The sequence below is a fragment of a genome, unplaced genomic scaffold, assembly GCF_019419815.1.
Source record: "Pyrus x bretschneideri cultivar Hongxiangsu unplaced genomic scaffold, Pyrus_bretschneideri_v1 Contig4, whole genome shotgun sequence".
NCBI classification, from domain to species: Eukaryota; Viridiplantae; Streptophyta; class Magnoliopsida; order Rosales; family Rosaceae; genus Pyrus; species Pyrus x bretschneideri.
The window spans coordinates 6,068,518-6,092,818 of record NW_025999723.1 but is presented as its reverse complement, the minus strand read 5'-3'; the positions used below and the strand labels follow the sequence as shown (position 1 = coordinate 6,092,818).

The window sequence follows — 24,301 nt, the reverse complement described above, 5'->3', positions numbered from 1 at the left end:
ATATTGTTTATATTGACAGTTTATTCTATGACTCAATAATAAGTGTATGCATATACTCATTATAAATTATAAACACGGTAATGTTCATGTTCATGGGATCTGTTGGAACCAATTACACAACTATAGTTTTAGAGAATGAGTGGTGTGACATCGTGAACCATACCTGACAAAAGAGCCTTAGGTTAGGCGTGTAAGAGATGAGTTCATGTAGAGAATTGTGTGTTTTATTATTCCTAAATTAGTGTGTTTATAGAAACCTTGAATCATTGTAAGGAAAGTAATCTTTATTTAATCGGAAAAGTATCTAGGAAGTAATCCAGAATAAGATATCAAATCTTTCTAAAATTATGATTACATTGCTTAATTCTCAAGAAATCCTAATTTGACATGAATTAAGATTTCCTTGTTTAGGAGCCAAGAAATATTTATATTCTATAACGAACTTAAAAGTTAAAAACTAATGGATCTGTGCCTAACTATCTTTGACAGAGATAATGTTGAGGGTTTCTCGATTATTTTGACGACCCAAAGTACCATGTGTCATGGGCCAAAATTTACGGTACCACATATTCTAAACCAAACATTTTTTCTAGCAAAATGAAAGCCGTCAACTGTAATCAATTTATATTGTTTTAATGGGAGTCGTAATAGTCATCAATGTATGCGATAGTAAGTAAAACCAGCCCATTCGCCCATGGTGTTGATGGTGTTCATGTATGACATACCCAAGTTTGATGTGCGATGCTCTTATTTTTCATTGTGTTAATAAACGCAAAATAGGTTTGTAATTTGATTGCATATCCATTTCTAGTAAATATGCTCTAAATTAGGTCATATAGAAATGATAACGATATTATCTCAAAAATGAGATTCTTTATAGATGTTCTGCCATTTAATGTTTTTAACATAATTTTTTATCATGTTGGCACGAAAAATGACTTTAAATTATAGAAAGACAGAGAGTCCATAGAAAAATATAAATTTTTCAGTGTGGGAGAACACAGTCAGTACACCAAGTGTTATAATGCCAGTAATTGAAAATTTATTTTTCAAATATTCAATCACTTGGTATATCGAATCGAGTTTCTGACCCACTGAAAAATCTCTTCATAGAAAATCCTACTTTGAAAGAGTCACGTTAACATTTCAAATTCCAAATCATAATAATTGATATGTTTTAATGAATGGACTTGGGCCTAAGTTTGCTAATTAACCAAATTAATAGTTAATTTACTTCCAAGTCCTAAAACTTAATAAAATAATCCTTTTAGACCAAATTTTCTCAAGTCCATCCGGACACGTCACCCGAACCGAAAAGAACTATAAATTCGAATCGAGCCCCAACCCATCTGGCCCGTCAGGAAGCAAAAACGACCCGCTTAACCCCAAAAAACCTCTTCCGTCTTCTCGAATCTTCATCTCTTCTCCGGCGACGCATCGTTTCTCCTCCCCAATTCGCCACCCAAAACCCAAAATTAGGTTTTTATTTTCCCAATTTGCGCAATTTACATGCCATGCCAAGGCCGCGCCTTGACCTCTTGGCTTTCTAGGGTTTCAGCCCGGACCCGACCGTCCGATGCCGCCGATTCGGAAACATTTCAGAGGGGCGAAATCGGGTGAATCCATGGGGAATTCGAAGCCTGGGTCTGACCATGAATCGTGCTCGAGATCGATCAGCGAGACTGTGAATGGCTCCCACCGGTTCACGATAAAGGGGTATTCGCTGGCCAAAGGTATGGGAGCTGGGAAGTACCTGACGAGCGATACGTTCACGGTGGGCGGATACGATTGGGCAATTTACTTTTACCCCGACGGTAAAAACCCCGAGGATAGCAACGCGTACGTCTCGGTTTTCATTGCTTTGGTTAGTGAGGGTACGGATGTGAGGGCTCTGTTCGAGCTGACGTTGGTGGATCAGACGGACAGTGGGAAGGACAAGGTGCACAGTCACTTTGATCGCGCTCTCGAGGGCGGGCCGTACACGCTGAAGTACAGAGGCAGCATGTGGTATGTGTTTAAATGGGTTAATTGGCGGATTTTCGTGCCTTAAAGTTTCAATTTTTATGATAAAAGCGAGTACATTCCCGGTGAATTGTGGGTTACGGATAGGTTTTAATATGTTTTATGTGAAATAATGGTGATTTAGCAGCTTGGTAATCAATTGGGTAATTGGGATTTGAATGTGATTGGTATGGGTGTTCTTTCAGTGGGTATGTATGTGATTATGCTAGATTGGCATTCTAGTTGTTATATTTGGGGCTTATAGCTTAAGTGGTTGAGCTCTCTGTGACATCGGTCTACCTATCTCCAGGCCTTAGGCTTTGCTTTCCAAAAAAAAAAACGAGAGAGAAAAAAATGCATAAAACCGTACCAAACTTCAAATGGATACTAATTTTTAAGATATATCATTGTTTAGTCTGATGTACTAATGTGTATGTTCATCCAAATCTTGAAATGAACCATTCCTCTTCTGTTTTCTTTTTCACATTGTTGTTAGGAAAACCTAGTTTGAATTGTACTTTTATTTAATAAATCACTTGGAAAATCAACACAACTAAAGAAAGAAAAGATGATTTTGGTTAGGATTTTTTTTTCTCCATAGCAAATGTAAAACAGACCCAGAAGTGATGGTGATAATAATATTAAAGGTCTGAATGAGTTATTTATGATATGCTTAGTTCAGACCCGAGATACATCTACTTTAGAAATGTTATATATAAAGAAATTATTTTGTCCGGTGAATATTAATCATATTAAAGATTATATTTTGGAAAATCCTAACGTTTCATTATCAATATCTACAATCTATACTATTGTTAAACAGAAGTCTACCTGTCAACTGTTTTTGCAAAGTTCTAATTTGAGAAGTTCATCGTTTATTGTTGATCAGACTGTTTATAGATTTCTTTCAGTTTATGTAACCTATTTTTCAATTTTGGTTAAGCTTACTGATTTCCGAATATTGGGAATTTATGTTCAGGTGGGAACTTTCTGCATGTTTCCGTAATGAGATTTACTTTTGTAATTTCAGGGGTTACAAGAAATTCTTCAGAAGATCAATCCTAGAAACTTCTGAGTTCCTTAAGGATGATTGCCTTGTATTGAACTGCACTGTTGGAGTTGTCAGAACTCGCCTTGAGCAACCAAAACAATTTACAATCACTGTTCCATCATCAGACATGGGACGAGACCTAAGGGACTTTCTAGATTCTGAAGCTGGTTGTGACATAGTTTTTCAGGTTGGCGATGAACAGTTTAAAGCTCACAAGTTGATACTTGCTGCTCGGTCTTGTGTATTTAGAGCGCAGTTTTATGGACTTGTTGGGGATTGTAATGTGGATAAAGTAGTTGTGAAGGATGTTGAGCCCTTCATCTTCAAGGTAATGCTTCATGATCTTGTTGCTTCCACTTGTTACCATATGAATAATAGAGTGCGTTAACATTTGTGCACTTCTGTGTCTCTCCATAATTGACATTCACCTTTTACACTTTTATTAGTAGTCAAAAGGTTCTTTTTGAGTTCAGTTATCAACTGAACAAATAAGAAATCTTAGGTTGATCAAAGTCAAATGCTAGTATTATTTTGTTAGATTAGGAGCTTTCAAGACAAAGTAATGATGATAATAATTACAAGTTATCATATAATGCATTGAGTTGTTAAATTCACTTAAATATAAAAACTTATCTACAGGTTAAAGATTATCTGGGAAAGTGATATTTGTTTCTTCTTATGTTCACATTAGCAAACTACAGTGCTTGTTGGGGTCTGCTTGGTTGGTGGTATAATTATTGCAGGAATCCCCTAATATGAATTAGAGAGAGTCATCTTAAGGTTTGAGTTTTTATACTGTTGTTGTTCGATTGTTTACAGATATAATCAAATGTGATAAATCAAAATTAGCTGATGGCATGTCTGGATTCAGATTCAACATGTAATTAAGGGTACATGTGGGAGTTGATTGCTTAGAACTGGCCTCTAATAAGTGAAAAGTTGAACCAGTTTGAGCTTGTTTCAGTAACATGTAACTGTGAATATTACGCTGGTCCATTTGTCTTTGTTTCATTAGTTGAGATTTAGACTAGAAGTTCGCTCTTTGCCTTGTGGCCAATATTCACAGTGATACCGACCTTTCCTTATAAGTTATATCCATATGGTTTTATTTATGTATGCTCTTATTTTGAACACGTTTAATGAATTTAATAGAGATCTTGGCCCTTTTTTCCAGGCAATGCTTCTCTTTATTTACACGGACAAACTTCCTGATACACACGAAGTTATGGGCTCACCACCTTTGTGCACATTCACTGTCATGGTGCAGCATCTGTTGGCAGCTGCAGACCTGTATAATCTAGATCGACTGAAATTGTTGTGTGAATCAAAGTTATGTGAAGAAATCACTACTGAGACAGTGGCGACTACACTTGCGCTAGCTGAACAGCATCAATGCCGACAGCTTAAGGATGTCTGTCTTAAATTTACAGCAAATCCGTCGAACTTGGGAGGTGGGTGTTACCCATAGATTCTGATGGTGCAAGCTTTCAGGTTATATCAGTTTTGAATTTTCTCTGTTTCTTAGTGTCTCAAGTATCCTTGATGTAGTATCATGCATGCCTGCGTCATCATGCATGTTGCAGATGTCCTTATCAATGTCTATGGTTTCAGGATGTCAATAAGGACGTTCCCTTAAAATTTATGATATTTCCATTTGGGACGGTGGGACCTCTGGTCAACCTTTCCGTCTGGGTCCTCTAGTCAGCCTATGGTGACACCTTGATATCTGGCTGATCGAGGGGCAGCATTCTGGGAATGGTATAGTAGGATTTCTATATTGGCTGATTGTATATAGGTTCTTCCCCTATACATTCTTTTTCCATTAAGTTATAGAAAGGAAAGAATTACGACGAATTTCACTGTTTCTCTCTCCAATGGTAGAAGAGTGATTCAAAAAGTTGGACCCTGCATGAAATTGTTACAATTTGCCATATTTTAGACCCTGGAAACTGGTTTAAACCAGAAGTGCTGTTAATTGGTCTTAACAAGGCACTGACCTCTTCACCCAACCACCGTTTGCTGTATTTAAACTCGAATACAGTTATCAGTTTGTTCCAAGTTTTTAGGGATTAACCGATGAATTCCATATTGGTTGGTTAATAATTGAATGACCATTTTGAATGGTCTGGAACATCTCAAGAGTTCCTATAATTCCATTAGCGTGCATTGATTTAACCGTAGTTCCTTATCCTCACCTGGTTGAATGTCATGGTTATTCTGCTGAAAATATTGGTTGACCTTATCATTGTGATGCATTTGATATGAATCTGGACGGTTTCCTGTTGCAACATGAATTTATGTTACTACCCGTGAACATAAATTTTCATGTGTTCTTTCTCAAAGCTTGTATTTTCCACATCCGTCCTCCTGCAACAATCACTTTCAACCTTTCATAGAGGAATTATTTTTTATTTTCTTTGCATGTAACTCCATTCATTTGGTAGTGTATGTTGTAAAACTGAATATAGGACTCATGAATGCTCGTGATTTTTGCAGCCGTAATGCAATCAGAAGGGTACAAGCATCTAGAAGAGAGCTGCCCATCAATGTTGGTAGAGCTGCTGGAGACATTTGCAGCGGTGGATGACAATTCTAGTCTTCTGTCAAGTCGGAAGAGGAGTGGCAGCAGCATATATGGACTAGATTTGCCAGCAGATGGGGGTGGGACTGTAGCAGAATCAGCAAATCCCAATGGTAGGCGCGTGAGGCGGCGGTTTTAGCATATGTAGGTTCCTGGAGGCCACAAGCCTGAAAGGAGTGGTAGTCATGCATGGCGGGCGTGTATTTGTCACTTATCGTCTTGCGTTATGTCAGGCACTCCTTGTATAAAGGTTCTGTGGGGGTCACTGTTGTTGGATGTAAAACTGAGAATTGTATGGTTACATTGTGTGTTATGTAGGAATTGTAGGTAGTCTCTCCTTTCCAATGGAATCTGAAATTTTTACTGAAAAGCATAGAGTTTTTAGGTGTTGAAATATACTTATTCAGTTTTAGCTTAATGTTTGCTCAAGTAACAAGCAACTCCGAGGCAATTTCGGACTCGCGGTCTAAGATCTTCGGGGTTTTTTAATAACATTTGATATGAAATGTTAAAGTTCTTTAATGTTGTACACCGTTTTGATGAAGAAGAAGAAGAGAAGGGGGGGGGGGGGGGGGGGGGGAGGGGCGGCGAGGGAGGGGGAGGGGGAGAGGGGAGCTATTATACCAACAGAAAGATGTATATGAACTCTTCTAAAGTTGAAGTTATAGGCTAACGTGCTAAAGAATTCAACAAATTGAATTCGTTTGGGGTTACATTGTTAGTGTAAAGGTATAACTCCATCGTTAGTTCAAGAGCTTGTAGGTTGAAGTAGTTAAAAGAGTATTAACCATTATGCTTGAGATTCTTTGTTCGATTTCCCTTAAAAATGGCTCCATGTCAAAGAAAAAACTATAAAATGAAGAATTTAGTTACAATACTTACATTTAATCGTTAAATGATGATTGTGTTAAAAAGATATAAGTATTTTAGTCAATCCCATTAATAAGATGATTGTGCACACTTCTTTTGGACTAGACTGCTAGTACATGGCCACACTCATGGTCATGGGCAGAGCCACTAAGGGACCAGAGTGGTTCTAGGCCTATATTGACAACTGTGTAAGAAATTTCTAATAGCCTCAAGCTTGCAATTGTAGAACCGTGAGACATGAGAAAGAAGATGAATTATCTTCATGAAGAAGTTGAGTTGAACGATGTTGTGTCTTATATTTTTTAGAAACTCATGGATGGGGTTTAAAATCGTTCTTAATATTATTTCTAAAGCAACCTAATCAACTATTATTTGCCTTCTTTTTCTGTCAAATGATTCAAATTAGATTTCTTTGTATTTTCTTCCTATAATTTCAAATTCATACACTTCTTCATCCTTTTGATTAAATTTAATGGGTCTTTCAGTTTTGTGAAGATTACTTCAGTTGCTCATGTTATGATTCGAAATTTTTCTCAATACATATATGAAAGGTCTCCTCACACAAAGAGTTTTAGCTCTACCACTGGCCACACTTTTTGAATATTGCAATGAAAATCATAATATTGTAATAGAAATCAAATTCATTACCAAACTTTAGGAGCATGATAGAAAGAAAAAATTACATAAAATATATTGATAGTCACATATAGTAGATGCTACTGCTGATAGGAAGGTAGCTATTTGAGCTTTTTGTCTCCAAGAGAACTTGAAGCGTCCTGAACTGTGGTATCAGGCCAGAGAAAGGCACCCATTGCAAACTCTCGCTTGTGCGCTAAGTCACCGTGCATGGGCAACCCATATTCGGCAAGAAGGCGGTCGAGCTTCCACTCAGCCATGCCCTCGTAGTCCTTTTTGGTGTATCTCGGGTAGTGAAGCGGCATCTTGAAGAAGCCCACACCGCTGCTTATTTTTCTGCTTTCCATCTGATTTTTCTGCTCTTACTAATCACTATGCTCGATCTAGAAATTCGGTTTTCTGTGTTTTAGTTTGGTGTTGTGAGCTTGATTTATAGAGATTTTATGAGAGTTAATCCTTGAAGGCTCCAGAGGCATGATTAGGGTTCACAAGAATCGGTTGGCATACCTTCTCATAGCATGGTATTTACGTGCATGTGTGCATCTGCATGTCTAGGGAGAGACTCTTAACGAGAACAGCATGACACTAACCCAATAAGAAGGCTAAACCAAGCATTGGTGGAGACAAGGAACACATACAACATGCATCTACACACCCATTATGTTATTACGGTTCGACTCTTTTTCCGGTTATGCTGGATGTATTCCAACTTTAGACCTCTCTTAAATTTTGTCAGCTGTATTAATGAACAAGTCATATTTGTATTGAGTAAGTTTACAAGGATCAATTATACTTGATAAGTGAGGATTGGTCAAGATTCAATACGACACTACTTTTATTTATTTATTTTTGTTTCGAATTGTTATACCATTCATCTTTTCGTTGAAGTAGCCCTTGAGTTAATCAAGCATCAACGCACTACTCTAACCAGACCTAATTTTGTCCGAGCTCTCGACAACTATGTGATGTTTTTGTTGTTCTTAAAACGAAAAGATTCACGAGAACCAAAACCCTAAAAACCCTAGCTGGTATTTGGCCCCTACCACAGAACTTCACCGACACAATCTCAACTCCCAAGTGACCCTATAAAATGATCCCAAACCAAAACTAAATTACAGGGTGCGAATAAGCAACTTGTACGTGTTGCCATATGGTGCCTATAAACCGAATAGTACGAGTCTGTATTCGATAATGTTATCCAAACCACTCAATTCTGTAGGCCGCTGCATGGGATCAGATGAACATCCAATCGTAGCCACACGATCAGTTCTGAGACCGACAGATGATTAAGTGAGACGCATATAATTGGAGGGCCCGGACTTGGTGCATTGGGGGGGGTATCACGTCGTGCGGGTGCATGAGGTTCAGACATGAAACGTATGTGTAATACAGTTAGATATTAGTCTAAATATGTGGTGTGTTTACGGATCCGTACGCATGATCACTTTAAAAATAGCGACCCATGCTCTTGATTGTGGGGACTTTGGGACCCTTAAACTCAATCATCAAACTATATTCCTAGCCTCGTGATTTGCTTCAACTAAATTGTGTGACTAAGTTAACCATACGATTGAGGGTGAGGGTCTACTCGTAATTGTCGGAGACAATGGCGGAGTCAGGATAACAAAGTAGGAGGTTTGATAGTGGATTAACAGGCGAAGTTTGGATTAAATTGAGGTTAAAATAGGTAAATCAATGTACATAATTTTTTATTGGATAACAAAATTTGAGCTGGACTAGAGCCGAATCTAATTGGACAAATGTTTAATCAGACATCGCTTGCTCTAAAGTTATGTGAAAATTTAAGCTTGTGTGCAGTGTAAAGTGCTCTACTAATAAAGACACTCAAATTGATGATGTGATAACTTTATAACGTATTATAAAATCGAGCAAATCTTAATAAATTTCTTGAATCCTAATGTACAATGTGGAAATTTTTAAGGACAATTACGCACGAATGACTAATCTAAGTATTGTTCGGTAATGGTAACATGGTAACTGAAGCAAATTATTTTTTGATGCGGAAATGATTTTCCTTCTTTTTCCCTTTTTTGCTATTCGAATTGAAGGGGGGCCAAATTGAGGGAAATAATGAGGCCAATTTTACCATGTAATAAGAAATTGAAAGATTTCGTTGAAATTGTTCGTTTGGAAATTTCCCGAAAAGCTAATTGTAGGTTCTTCTCTCCATTAGAACAATAGGGCCGTTATGCTCATTACCAAACTTGTTGAAGAGATAAAATATAACAAAGGTATATCTTTTTTATCAAAGGTTGATCCGATAATGAAAAGAAGAATTAGGCCAAAAATTAGGATACATTAATGGAAAATATAACTTGCATCGAAGAAAAGCAAATGAAATATGCATGAGGCCCATATATGGAGGGAATTGTGCCGTACACAAGGCTTAGGGAGTATAAGTGGCTATTCGGATCCGTTCTCAAATCACCACTCATAAGTGGTGCTATCAATACATCCGTTTTTATTTTTCATACATCCTTCTCAATTTTCGATTGTCAAATTAATTGAATTGAAGATGATTAAATAGTAGAAATTATCAGAGAATGTGCGGCAAGTAAAAGGAGTGTGTGGATGTGGATAGCAATACCCTTTGTGGGAATTAGATCATCTCCTAAGCAGAAGATCAGGATCCTCCTGACCCACTAACACGGGCCGTTGGATTTTGATCCAACGGCTACAATTATTATAACTTTAGAGGGACCATCTTTTTGTAACCTTTATATCAAAATCTAATGGTCCGTATTAGTGGATCAGGAGGATCTTGATCTCCTGCTCAAGAGAGGATCCAATTCTCCGTTTGTGGTTTGCAGTCTATCCAACGTTTCTTCAGGTGTTCAGTTCAGTTCAGGCGTTAACTGTTTTGGGTTGGGCCACTTGTGGAAAGCAGAGACCGGTCAATATCCAAGGGAAGGGACCGTACTAGGGCACACTTAATTGGTTTCCAAGTTAGGTTTTGTGGTGGACTCTCTCTCTCTCTCTCTCTCTCTCTCTCTCTCTCTCTCTCTCTCTAACTTGATTGGATTGCATGACGGGGGGACATGGTATTGTTGGCATGAATGAATGTACATATTTAGGAGAATTAGAAGGTTATCCATACACATTTATACCAAAAATGCTCTAGCATTATTAGTGGTGGGGAAATGTAGAGAAAAACAAATGGTCTTTCTCATTCATGCTTCACTTAATTTTAATAATCATTTTTTTTATGATCTTGTTTCGGATTGCAAAAGTTTGATCATAGAGAACTGGAGTTGTTATGTGCAGCATGTTCATAGACAACGTAATTTTGCAGTTGATGAGTTAGCCAAATTGGGTTTAAATAGCGAGATGGAGTTTCAAGAGCTTGTGGAGCCTCCTCCTTGTTTAGTTCAAACTTTTTTCGATGACTGTTCTAGAGTCACTACAGCTAGATTAGTTGTTCCTTAGTTTTTCTTTTTCTTCTTCCATGTTACCGAGAAAAAGAAAAACATATGACTTTAAGCAACATTAAGTATTCCATAGTAAAAAAAAATTAAAAGTAAAATGCACAATAACAATACTTAAAATTGTTGGTCTAAAAATTCGTTGAATGCAACTTGGTATGTCGAGCCACAGACGCACTGCTTATTTGGTTCACGCGTGAAATACTAAAGCTAGATGCAAACAACATCAAATAGCAGTCAATTTGCATGTTTCCAAGCCATTTGGTCTAGATACTCTAATAAATTGATATTTTATTTGGTTATATATGCATATGGAGTTGGTGGTCCTTCTATAACATATAAAAAACTTGTCATTTTATTTGGTTCATGTACAAATATGTTTGTATTGTTTCTAAATAAAGAATTTGTTGAAAATTATAGCTTCCAACTTGTAGCATGATGTGTATGCAAGTTGTCCTCTTTACTAAACAAATAAGGAAAAAGGAGTTAGAGTAATACTCAACCACGATAAGTGGCTCAATAAAAAACATGCATACAACAACTCTTTAAAAGAAAAAATAAAGGAGGTTTTAGTTTTGATACTTAATAAGCTGAGTTCGATACTTTGTAACTGTGGAGAGGTCCTAGCCTTCTTCGGTCCCAAGAGGTTTAGATAACTGCGAGGAGGTCCTAGCCTTCTTCGGCCCCAAAAGTTAAAATGGTAAAGTTTTGGAACTACCATGCCAAGTTGTTAGGATCTTTCTAATAATAGAACAAAATAGAAATTAATAACATATAATTCTAGTAAAATATCATGCCCTTCTTCAACTATTCGACCTGCTCCTCGAAATAAGTAAATTTATTTGGTTCAAAGTAAATAGAATCCACAATACAAAAATATAGCTACTAGCACAACAATCTAACAATATCTTCTTTTTTTTTTTACATAAAAATAAAATGTCTCAAAGTTATTTTATCAAGATGACGAGTGCGATACTTGTGCTATTTGCACAACTGTTTTTATTCTTTGCACATTCTTCTTAATTTTAGACAGTTGAATCAAATAAATTGAAGATCAAAGACATAAAATTAATAAAAGTGTATGAGAGGTACCTTAAAATTGGTTTGTGAAAAACACTATCATACTTAAATATGACTAAATAAAAAATCCTACTACATTTTTTGAGATAAATATAAAAAACAGAAATCATGGAAGGAAAGAATCGAAAAACATTTTCAGAGGTCCTAATCAAATATGCGGACACGTGGTAGCACATAATCATTGGGGGCTCGCATCAGGTTCCACCACGTGGTGTGATGGAGAGACGGCCACGCCAGCCCCGAACAATGCTCTCTGTAGTTAAGGGAGCCCGACCTTCCAGAAACTTCCGGGAACTACTGGCTTGCAGCGGCCGAGGCATCTTGGGGTCAAAAACGAGCCACGTGTCCACACAGCCACGCGGGAATCCAACGTGGCGTCCCCATTTTCCTGTATTTGATACGGCCCCATTTTTAGCAACCCAGCAAAATTAGGGCACTTCCCAAAAACGTACTCAAAAGTCCACCGAAGCTCAAAAAACTTAAAAGAAAATTCCGAAATTTCGGAAAACGAAAAACGAAATCTCGGATTAGGAATCCATTTCCGTTCCCTGTTTTTCGGATTTTATCGAGCGATGAATGCGGAGGGAATTACGGAGGGAGAGAAAGTGAAGATGGAAGAGGGGAAAGAGGAGGTGGTGTTCATGTGGGGATATCTTCCCGGAGCTCTGCCCCAGAGATCGCCGCTTTTGTCGCCGACGATCGTGCGGACGGCCGACGCCGAGTACGCGTGGAAGGATGTATGCGGTGGCGGCTGCGGCTTCGCCATGGCCATATCTGGTGCTTTCTTCGAACTCTGCCTCGGTTTTTTACTTTCTGATTGCAGTTTTACCCGCTGTTTGGACGCCGAGAAAATGTGGGAAAATAAAGCTTGAAATTTTATGCTTTCTGCTATTTTTTTTCCATATAAAAACATACAGCATAGTAAAGTTATACAGAGTTTTTATGTCTGAAAATTGCTGCTGTACTTTATGTATCTTTTTCTATTTTCATTTCCACATTCAAATTGGGGAAGAATTATAATTTTAGTCTACACACACACATACATATATATATATATATATATATGTATATTCTAAATTGCTCTAATCCACGGGGAGGGAATGTCAACTTGGTTGCAACAGGACGGGCACACTGTCTTGGCAAACTGGCTTTAACCCGCATTTGGCTTAATTTGAGGCAGATGATGGACTCTATTATTTTTCTCCCCAATGCTGTTTTACCATATCTTTGTGTATGTTTGTCTTTGATGGTTGTGCTGCAAAGTACGTTTCTGTTTGCTCATGGTTCTTTGTTGGTATGATTTCACCCAGAGCCTGGAAAGCTTATTACATGGGGCTCAACAGATGATCTAGGCCAAAGCTATGTGACATCTGGGATGCACGGGGTACTGAAGCGATACACGACACTTGGTTCGTTCATTGGTTTATTTTGTTAATTTGTTGGTGGAATTAATTGACATTGTTCTCGATTTTGCTTGTTAAGGAAAACCCGGAGCCTTTTCCACTTCCGAATGAAGCTTGTATAGTACAGGCGGCCGCGGGTTGGGCCCATTGTGTTGCAGTCACAGGTAATGCTGATTACTGCATTTTTCTCAAGGAGTAGATTTTTATTCAACGTAGTGAGTAAAGGTTTAGAAACATCTGAACCCTTTTCTGACAAATAATTTCTTCTGAAGATGCCAAGGGGGTTTGGAATTAAGCGCATGAAACTAGACCGACTGAAACAATTAGTTGGTAACTAATTGAATTGTGGAAACAATTTCAGTTTCCATGTTCCATCGTTATTAAGCTATTATGAGTATTGAGGCAGTCAATAAATTTTGGTTTTTAATGCAGATAATGGAGGAGTTTACACATGGGGATGGAAAGAGTGTGTCCCATCTGGGAAGGTCTTTGGGGAGCAATCTATGGGTCCAGACGGTGTAAAGGATGCCTATGAAAGGCAGAATTCTTTTATGACTGAGCAAGGTAATTCATGTTTGGCCTCTTTTCTTGACAATGACAAAAACTTGTTTTTCGTTCATTGCTGACTTATTTATGTTTATAATATAGTTAGCCCTCGCTCTCAAGGCTCACGATCCACTGCTGCAGCAGTTTCTGCTAGCGAAGAAAGTACAAAGCGAAGAAAATTGTCGTCAGCAAAACAAGCGGCTGAAAGTTCATCATCTGGTGATGAACCTCCGTCAGCATTGCCATGTCTTGTGGCATTGAACCCGGGAGTTAGAATAGCCAGTGTTGCCGCTGGAGGGCGCCATAGTCTGGCATTATCAGGTAATTTTACCCTGTTCTGATTTTTACCTGTATGCGATGCATAGTCTCTTTGCATTGTGGTCATGAAATAAGGTGCGGAATGAAGTTTCAGAGTTAGAAATTAGAATATTTATAATATCAAGCAAGACATAAGGTATCCTAATTTCCCAAAACTTCAGATATAGGACAAGTGTGGGGATGGGGCTATGGAGGTGAAGGGCAGCTTGGTCTGGGCTCCCGCATACGTATGGTATCCTCTCCTCATCCTGTACCTTGCATTGAGTCCTCTTATGGAAAAGATAGATCTGCAGCACTGTCTCGAGGAACCATGGGTTCAGACGGATTTGGTGTTAGGGTTCCTGGAAATTATGTGAAGGGGATTGCCTGTGGAGGGCGACATAGTGTAGTAATCACAGGTACAAATTTTAAGTTCTTTCTCCAATTATTTATAAGCATGGGCACCCGAGCTGGATAGTACTGTTACTGCCAACGTCTTTAATTAATCTTAGATACTCAATTGGTATTTCTTGCCGTTAATATGTTATATGTAAGAGATATTTGATTAAATACTGAAGAATCAGTCACTAGATTAGGTGAATGATCAATCATTGGAATCATGGGAGCCATTTTCAAAACTTCATAGTTATAGCTGTTTATAAGTGGGGAATTAGAATTGACTTATCACAGGAATGGCATTACTGTGGTTAGTGTATCATGTGGTACAACTGAGATGTTAAACGATTTTAGCACTTTAGCTTTTATGTTTTATTTTACATGTATGTTTGTGATTTCTTTCTTGCATTTCAGATGCTGGAGCAGTACTTGCTTTTGGTTGGGGGCTGTATGGACAGGTGAGTTTTCTGCAGTATTGCACTCTTTGCCTCACACTTTTGCTTCTTCAAGAAACCATAAGTGCTGTCTGCGTTAATTTTATTTCATCCGTATGCACAACATATTACTTCATAGTGAAAAATCATTGATCATAGTGCTTTTGGCTTGTTGGTGGTAAAACTGCTATTGATGACCAATATGAAAATCCATTATCTATAGTATTACTGGATTAGTACCTAAACAAGATGTTACCGGTGTACCAACCAGGCTGGAATGTCTAATTTTTAATTTTTGTATCCATCCATAACTCCATACAAAACAACTAGCAGGTGTTCCCCAAATCTTAACCATTCTACGGTATCATTATGTAGGTATAGGAATGATGGAGAAAAAGCACTGTAGGTGCTCAAGATGAGGTTCACTCAAATGGATTAATCTATTCTATTCCTTCCCAACATTACCAATAGTGCACTGTTGCTGACCGTTTTGGCTTATTAAAATAAGGCATAAAACTGATTTCCTTGTCATTTTTGTTTTTTCAAGTGTGGGCAAGGAAGCACAGATGACGAGTTAAGCCCGATTTGTGTATCTTCATTACTGGGTATCCGGATAGAGGGTGTTGCGGCAGGACTGTGGCACACTGTCTGCATTTCAGCGGATGGCGATGTTTATACATTTGGTGGGAATCAGTTTGGACAGCTGGGAACCGGAGCTGATCAAGCTGAGGTAAACCATGAAGTTTACCTAAATCTATCCTTTGTTTGGCTATAGAATTTGACATCCTCACTAATTGAGAAGTCATAAAGTTACTAGAATATGATATGATTGCTTTGATTCATAGGTTTGTCATTCAGGCAATGACGCAACGGGATGATAACCCTTAATTTTTCCCTTAACTCGGCCATAAAATGTTAATAGTATATAGGTAGGGTTACTAGGGTAACATAAATTAAATAATCGATAATATTTACGTGGCTACTTTTGCAGTATTTTCAAATCATCATTGCCAATATTCATTGAATGTTGCTTTCAGAGAAACTGTTGAACTGAATTTTCTTGAATTGTGGACCAGACGATACCAAGACTTTTGGATGCTCCAATTCTGGAAAATGAGAATGCAAAGATTGTTTCCTGCGGGGCGCGTCATAGTGCCATAATCACGGGTATGCTACTGTCTACTTTTACAAGCTCCCTAACTCTTTTATGATAAGCGACTTTATCTTTCTTTAAGCTAACTAGTCTTTCCTTTAAGCTAAAGAAGAGATGGTATCCAATCTTAATGTGGTTAAGCAAATATGATTACCTCGATTATATTTGGTTACATGTGGTCGTCTGCATTGGTCCAGAAAACAGGAAGTGATTTATAGAGAAAGAAACACGGAAATTTGGTCAGCTCATAAGAGCCTTCACAAGTCCTTGGAAAATTCCAAATATTGTGTTTAGGCTAGTAAACAAACGAAAAACAGTGAAAGTGTCTGAAGTTGTAGGTAGCATGGATAAAAATATCTATTTAGGTGGAGATATCAGTTGCTTGGGTTTACAGAAATATCGGTTTATGTCATAATTTTAGTTTAGAAGATGTTGAAGTTGAACTTGTGTGGATTAAAACCTAAAGAGATTCTTAATTTATTTGTGTTTCATGTAGATGATGGGAAAGTTTTCGGCTGGGGATGGAACAAGTATGGTCAGGTATTCCAGCTGTCATCAATAGTTCATGTCGATGCTATGAATGTATTTTGCGCTGCAATGCTCCTATTTCTCGTTTTGGCTTGCAAGTCTCATACTGTGGTTTTCTGTTGCAAATTCCAGCTTGGCCTGGGTGATGTGATCGACCGCAACATTCCGGCTCAAGTCACGATCGACGGATGTGTGCCGAAGACTGTGGCATGCGGCTGGTGGCATACCTTACTGCTTGCTGAACCTACTTGAGTTCTCCTAGTCCAAAGGCCACGGTACAATTTTGTTAGATAGCAGTGTTCATTGAAGTTGGTAACTTATTGGTTACATGTACATACACTAGTTTGGAATGTAATTGTATGTACATATACATATGTATTTATGTATGTATAATGTATATGCATGTACCTCATTCTTTCATGGCGGACGTCTTCCATGTCTGATACGGTTAGGATATCGTAATATGTATCAAATTCGACGATGTACAACTAAGGTTGTGTATAATTGGAAGTGGCTGTGATGTAACCAAACGCCTGGAAATGTTATGTAATTGTTATGTAATTGTTCTGTATTGTCTTAGGAAATTGGCAGCTATGTGGGGAATGCTATGGAAATTTCCTTGATTCATCTGTGTAATGCGATGTCTGGTGCAAACTTGCAAATCAAACGTTCTATTTTTTTTTTTTTTTTTATATTCTCGAAGTACATTTTCTAAGAGAGAGACTTACATGCATCTAGAACACTAGTGATGGTGTTCTAAACTATCATGCAATATTATGTGTTTTAACTCGTTCACTTGACATTGCTTTATTAATTCGGAACAGGCCTTCAATGAAACAAGTCACGGACGAGCTTGAGTACATTGCAAGCGTTGCCGCAACAAAGGGTTGTCGATGTCTATTTTTTGTTCGAGTTACCTGTCCTATTTGGATAATGCACGGTTGTGTTTTTGTTTAGCAGATGCATATGTATGTTAAGAGATTATATTCACACCCTAATTTACTTCTACCACACTTTTTTAATTTTTAATATTTTCTATACACCACTAACATTTGATAAAAAATATTAAAAAATTAAAAAGATGTGGGAGAAGTAATTTGGGATGTGTGAATATAATCTTTATTACCAGAGTTTTGCATGTACAGCTTGAGGTGAAGGTTTTGCTTGCTGAAATGTGAGTTTTTTTTTTTTTGTTTTTTGTTTTTTGTTTTTGAGATTAGGGTTAAGGGGCGTGCCTTAAAGAATTTTTTTGGAAGTATTGGATACGCCAATGGGCATACCGAAAAGGAGGAGAAAGTATGTTATTCGCTTACGTCTACAACACTCATGATCCATATGTACACAAAGCACATGATGAGTATTATACCATTGAGATTCTGTTTAGATTTCTGTGTCCAGAGCCTTAATGATTAAGAAATCCAGACTACTCATTCAAATCTTGCGACTCCCTTTAACCCACCTTACACAAATCAAAAGCCCAAACCTTTGTCTCCCTTGAACAGCTCGAATCGCCAAGTCTTTGGACGCCAGACACAGAGATTCTCTAATCCAAAGCATATTCTCTCTAGAAAGAAGCTCAATTATGAGTGGCAGGGGAATTATGTAGTTGGCCTTTTTGGGTGGACTTATAGGCTTGAAGAAAGATTAGCACTAATTATGTAGACGAGCCTTCATGGTCAAAGGGTTTTTGCTTGTTTTCTTTTTTATTCTGAAAGATGGCATTATCAATCATTGGCTTAGTTTCTAATAAGCGATTAGCTCGAGCAGAGCTGTTAATTGGTTGCAATCAACTCTTTCAAATGATTTCTTTGGCTGGTCTTCTGTTTTGAATCTTTTGATTCTTTCTTAAGTAGGTAATGAGTAGAAGTGAGACCTAAAAATAGGCTTTGAACGGACCAACTACCTGGATACTGTAAACACGTTTAGACTGCTTTTAACACACTTTGAGTTGTGCCTGAAACAAAAGGCAATAGAATAATCAGATCTTATAACTAATTTACTCATATTATAATATAGGTGGACGATTATTTTATATTTTAGAGTGTATTATTAATAACACGCGTTAGTGGTGAACTGGTCATGCTATGAGACAGCGTTCTAAGACCACATTATAATTTCTCCATGATAAGAATGCATATTCCATTGTTTTGGTTAAAGAAAGAATATAAGGATTACATTAATTTGTTAATCTTCTTGTTTTACCCTTGAATTTTTTTTGTTCCTGATTATTTCTGGCTTATACTAAAAATGGTAGCTTGATTAAGAAAGTTGGTGACCATATGAAGTAAAGCCTAAAGATTTTGAATAGTCAAATAAGACCAAATTCACAAATTATTTTTGCTTTTTCCAGAAGACAGATGAGTTGGGCTGACTTGTCCTTTACTATTTTAACTGGCATTGCACTTCTTGATTGTATTAAGGGAAGATGACATGCTCCTTAAGGCTTCATTAGTAATGGTGGGTATGAAATATCGAACACTTGATTTCGGGTGCAGTTCGTTAAGTCGTCCTTTACTTTTAAATTTTTAATTACTTAAGTTGCAGTTTGCTCGGAAAAGTTGATGACTTGCCATTTGACTCAAGTCATATCTTTTTTTTTAAAGATATTGTTGGAACCAAAGTTCTGCACCACCATGGATGGTAGGGAGTGTGAGAACATACGACCATAGACAAGAATAAACAACTGTGATTAACGTAAGGTACTGGTGTGGTACCAGGCCAAAGGCTTTTTAATAGTCAAGTTAGTATAAAGATCTTAGAACTCCTTTTATGATTGTGAATACTTGCAGTGCAAAACATTCCATAGATGGTGGGAATATCCAAGAATATAAGCAACCAATACGAACCCTAGTTGGACCAGGTTTCCATGTCTTGTGAAACATGTATGGTCTATCTCAGCAAGGTCTGTAGGGGTAGTAATCCAATGGTAGTAAAAGATGACACTTGTCAAAAGATAGAAAAGGTAGTTAGAGTTAGTTACATTGTGACTTAGGCAGTAAGATTTGTGCAAGGTAGTATATAACCTTGAGGCTGTAAGATTGTATGACATATAGAAAAATACCAGTTGAAGAATATTCATTCTCTCTCTCTCTCTCTCTCTTCTTTGAACAATACTGTGAATTTCTTCATCTTTCTTGGCGTCTGGTTTCTATGCATGCCAACTGTTTGACAAAAGTTCGCAATTACCATTATGCTACAAGTTTTCAGTTTTCTTGCAGCAATGGTTTCTACCTCTCAACTACAAATTGTTCAATCTCCCATTATCTCTCTCATTTCCATTGTTTCAACATCTGTCACAGTCAAGCTTGATGAGACAAACTACTTGGTTTGGCATTTTCAGATGCAGCTTTTGCTCTAAGGGCATGGAATCATGGGGTTTGTGGATGGTTCCACACCTTGTCCTGCTCGATTCACATGAATTACACCTAGTGGATTCGAGGTAGATTCGGACGAAATTGGTTCTTCCATAGAATCTGATGGCTACAAGATTTGGAAGATGCATGATCGAGCCTTGATGCAGCTAATTACTGCAACCCTTTCATCACCTGCAATTTCTTGTGCCATCGGGAGTACTAGTGCTCAAGATCTTTGGACACGGCTCAAGGAGCAATTTTAGATTGTTACAAGAACAAGTATCTTCCAAATGAAATCAGAATTGCAGAATATCAAAATGGTTAATGATTCCATTTCTCTTTACTTACAAATAATCAAGGAGACTAAAGATTATCTTTCTGCGGCTGAGGTTAAATTTGATGATGATGATATTGTAATCCTTACTCTTAGTGGTTTGTTTGGTTTAACAACACTTAAAGGTTAAAGGTTCTATTTCTAACTTGAGGTCGGCCACAAGGCCAATTACTTAGAAGTGGAGCATAACCATATATATGCATGCATGACGTGCTATTTTGTCAAGGGGCTCCAACACCAAAAGATCAACGAATTGTTTAGGTTGTTTGGATGAAGACGGCAATTTGGAACATGCTGACGTTGACCAACATAAGTAAGCCTTAGTTTTGGCGCAAGACAACTACGTTTCCTTAATTGTATGATTCGGGTGCATAAATAAACGCTCGTATTTGCTTCAGTTACAAATCTCTTGTTATGATGTAATCAATGTAAAGCTCCATTATAATTTCTCCATGATAAGAATGTATATTCCATTGTTTTTTGGGTTTTTTTATTTTTTTTATTTTATATATAAATATTTTAATATTTATTTAATTTTTAATTAATTATTTTTAAAATATTCAATTACTTTTTTAATAAAAAGTGGGTCCCGCCTCAAGCCACGTTAGCATTTAATGGAAGAATTGACAGACAGCTGATGAAAGGTATGACATTTTAACAAATTCGAAGATAAGGTATGACATTGAAACTTTTTAAAGACTAGGTATGAAAACGTTAATGACCCAATAGTTGAGGTAGTTTTATGTAATTTACCATTTTAGTTTAGAAGATGTAGAAGTTGAACCTGTGTGGATTAAAACCGAAAGAGATTCTTAATTTCTTTGTGTTTCATGTAAAGGATGGGAAAGTTTTCAGCTAGGGATGGAACAAGTATTGTTTGGGTTAATATTTGAACATTGGACTTAGATGAAGGAAAGCCCAAGGGTGCCAAATTAAAAGAGATTTGCCTGAAGTCCATCATCAAGCCCAAAAGCAAATTGAGGCCTTCTCAGCCAAGATACAAGCCACGTGCTTACCATTGAAGTGACAAGTGATGGAGACTAATCTACTACCAGCCAAAGAACACTTTTCAATGGTATTACAAGTAAAAGTTGATGACTCACTACCCTTCAAATGCTTTCGGGCAAGAACAAAGTTACAGCAGTCGGGCTAATCTGCCTATAAAAGGAGGAAGAGGCCCCAGAGATAAAGACACTCAACCAATCAACACAAACATACAAACTCTGCTCTCAAGCCAAATTTGCATCCAAAAGCTGTAATCAGCTCAGATCTCAGATCTTTTAGTGACAAGCTATCTCTTGTCCAGTTTAAAGCTCTGCTATTTCTCTTAGTGGCGTAGTATCGATTCCCTCGTGTAAACTTGTTTACCATCCATCCTTTTTTAGCATGTAAACCCTGTAATTACAAAGAGAAGTGACTGCAAGAAGTTCAACCTTGCCATACAAGGTGAAATCTTACTTGAAGCTCTTTGTTTGTTTTCCAAAGTTGTAGATCTATTACTTAATGCATTCTCCAGTACATATTCAAGTCATATCCACCTGTTTTCCTATTTTAAGAGTTCCATTTGCATTTGGATCTGGTTAGTTTAATGGATATGTTGTCATTAAAATCAATCAAAAACCAAGTAAATGGCTTAAAGGGCTCTGGACTCCCTTCATTTGAACATACAAGACTATGAACTAAAAGTCCTTGTTTACAAGGCAAGAAAAAGAACTTAATGTGGACTTAACCCATCCACGACAATCCTTTGATAACAAAAAGTCCGAGTAACTTGGGACGCAAGTAATCGACTAAAAACACTCTTATTCTACATATGCTATACTGAGATAGCAGTGGCACGCGTAGCACTCAGTTAGTTTTGATTGTGAGTCTCAAGGCCTACACCTAAGGCCCCACAAATGCATCTTTTAGAACTAACTTTGTCCTCTTCTTATAGCACATCAACAAGCAAGAGCCCGACTACACATCCAAAGTGCCAATCCCTAGGGGAGCTATGCTGAGGTCCGAGGATCCTTCTCCAGAGAAATCTTCGCCCGAACAAGTATGGTCAGGTATTCAGCCGTCATCAATAGTTCATGTCGATGCTATGAATGTAGTTTGCTCTGCAATGTTCCTATTTTTCGTATTGCCTTGCAAGTCTAATACTGTGCTTTTCTGTTGCAAATTCCAGCTTGGCCTGGGTGATGTGATCGACAGCAAGATCGACGGATGTGTGCCGAAAAATGTGGCATGCGGCTGGTGGCATACCTTACTGCTTGCTGAACCTACTTGAGTTCTCCTAGTCCAAAGGCCACGGTACAATTTTGTTAGATAGCAGTGTTCATTGAAGTTGGTTACTTATTGGTTACATGTACATACACTAGTTTGGAATGGAATTGTATATACGTATACATATGTATTTATGTATGTATATGCATGTACCCCATTCTTTCATGGCGGACGTCTTCCATGTCTAATACGGTTAGGATATCGTAATACGTATCAATTCGACGATGTACAACTAAGGTTGTGTATAATTGGAAGTGGCTGTGATGTAACCAAACGCCTGGAAATGTTATGTAATTGTTCTGTATTGTCTTCGGAAACATGCAGCTATGTGGGGAATGCTATGGAAATTTCGTTGATTCATCTGTGTAATGCAATGTCTGGTGCAAAATTGCAAATCAGCGTTCTATGTTTTTTTATACTCTCAAAGTTCATTTTCTAGGAGAGAAACTTACATGCAACTAAAATACTGGTTACGGTATTCTAAACTATCATGCACTTTTATGTGTTTTAACTCGCTCACATGACATTGCTTTATTAATTCGGAACAAACCTTCAATGAAAGAAGTCGCGGAGGAGATTGAGTACATTGCAAGCATTGCCACAGCAAAGGGTTATTGATGTCTAATTTTTGTTCCAGTTACCTGTCCTATTTGGATATTGCACGGTTGTGTTTTTGTTTAGCAGATGCATATGTATGTTATATATTACCAGAGTTCTGCTTGTACAGCTTGAGGTGGAGGTTTTGCTTGCTGAAATATGAGTTTTTATTTATTTATTTATTTATTTTTATTTTTTATGGTTTTTGAGTTCATTGGTTTAGGATTTAGGGTTTAGGGACGTGCCTTAAAGAAATTTTTTGGAAGTATTGGATATGCCAATGGGCATACCCAAAAAGATGAGAAAGTATGTTATTCGTTTGTGTCTACAACACTCGTGATCCATGTGTACACAAAGCACGTGATGATTATTATATCATCGAGATTCTCTCTGAATCTCTGGGTCTGGAGCCTAAAAATTATGAGATCTGGACTACTCATTCAAATTTGGCGACTCCTATTAACACACCTTAAACAAACCAATAGCCCAAACCTTTGTCTTCCTTCAACAGTCTAAATCTCCTGGTCTTTGGGCGCCAAACACAGAGATTCTCTAATCCAAAACATATTCTCTCTAGAAAGAAGCTCCATTATATGGGTGGGCATGCAAATTATGTAGTTGGGCTTTTTGGGTGCACTGGGCTTAAAGAAAGATTAGCACTAATTATGTAGATGGGCCTTCATGGTCAAAGGGTTTTTGCTTGTTTTCATTTTTATTCTGAAAGATGGCATTGATCAATCACTGGTTTAGTTTCTAATGAGCGATTAGCTCGAGCAGAGCTGTTAATTGGTTGCAATCAACTCTTTCAAATGATTTCTTTGGCTGGTCTTCAGTTTTGAATCTTTTGATTCTTTTTGTTAAAGTAGGTAATGAGTAGAAGTGAGACCTAAAAATAGGCTTTGAAACTATCTGGACACGTAAACACATTTAGACTGCTTTTAACACACTTTGAGTTGTGCCTGAAACAAAAGGCAATAAAACAATCAGATCTTATAACTAATTCACTCATATTATAATATAGGTGGACGATTATTTTATATTTTAGCATTTATTATTAATAACATGCGTTAGTGATAAACTGATCGTGCTATGAGGCAGCGTTCTAAGACCACATTATAATTTATCCATGATAAGAATGGTTAAAAAAAGAATATAATGATTAAATTAATTTGTTAATCTTCTTGTTTTACCCTCGAAATTTTTTTGTTCCTGATTATTTCTGGCTTATGCTAAAAAAGGTATCTTGTCGTGTCTATATTTTTTTATTTAATTAAGAAAGTTGGTGACGATATGAAGTAAAGCCTAAAGATTTTGAATAGTCAAATAAGAC

At 37.4% G+C, this 24,301-nt stretch overlaps 2 protein-coding genes across 8 annotated transcripts; both read left to right on the top strand.

The window, feature by feature from the left end:
- Nucleotides 1-1,469: 1,469 nt before the first annotated feature.
- On the top strand, nucleotides 1,470-6,160 carry LOC103942935 (BTB/POZ and MATH domain-containing protein 3). Of its 4 annotated transcripts, none has more exons than XR_007251066.1 (5): nucleotides 1,470-2,007; nucleotides 3,032-3,380; nucleotides 4,227-4,503; nucleotides 4,664-4,810; nucleotides 5,549-5,686. XR_007251066.1 is itself a non-coding variant. In XM_009353135.3 (4 exons), exons 1-4 carry the CDS (start codon nucleotides 1,577-1,579, stop codon nucleotides 5,770-5,772), a joined length of 1,281 nt encoding a protein of 426 aa, XP_009351410.2. In that variant the 5' UTR covers nucleotides 1,470-1,576; the 3' UTR covers nucleotides 5,773-6,160. The 4 variants fall into 4 exon arrangements, 2 of the variants coding, with proteins under 2 accessions (XP_009351410.2, XP_009351416.2); XR_666702.3 differs by having other exon boundaries at nucleotides 4,227-4,543; XM_009353135.3 differs by lacking the exon at nucleotides 4,664-4,810 and having other exon boundaries at nucleotides 5,549-6,160.
- A 5,916-nt stretch (nucleotides 6,161-12,076) lies between these two features.
- LOC103942913 (ultraviolet-B receptor UVR8-like) lies at nucleotides 12,077-22,481 on the top strand. Of its 4 annotated transcripts, none has more exons than XM_048565074.1 (12): nucleotides 12,077-12,439; nucleotides 12,973-13,046; nucleotides 13,145-13,229; nucleotides 13,498-13,629; nucleotides 13,714-13,932; nucleotides 14,091-14,327; nucleotides 14,719-14,762; nucleotides 15,286-15,468; nucleotides 15,815-15,905; nucleotides 16,388-16,431; nucleotides 16,552-16,599; nucleotides 22,307-22,481. In XM_048565074.1, exons 1-12 carry the CDS (start codon nucleotides 12,235-12,237, stop codon nucleotides 22,376-22,378), a joined length of 1,434 nt encoding a protein of 477 aa, XP_048421031.1. In that variant the 5' UTR covers nucleotides 12,077-12,234; the 3' UTR covers nucleotides 22,379-22,481. The 4 variants fall into 4 exon arrangements, with proteins under 4 accessions (XP_048421031.1, XP_048421030.1, XP_009351386.2 ...); XM_048565073.1 differs by lacking the exon at nucleotides 22,307-22,481 and adding an exon at nucleotides 17,244-17,434 and having other exon boundaries at nucleotides 16,552-16,694; XM_009353111.2 differs by lacking the exon at nucleotides 22,307-22,481 and having other exon boundaries at nucleotides 16,552-16,974.
- Nucleotides 22,482-24,301: the final 1,820 nt, after the last annotated feature.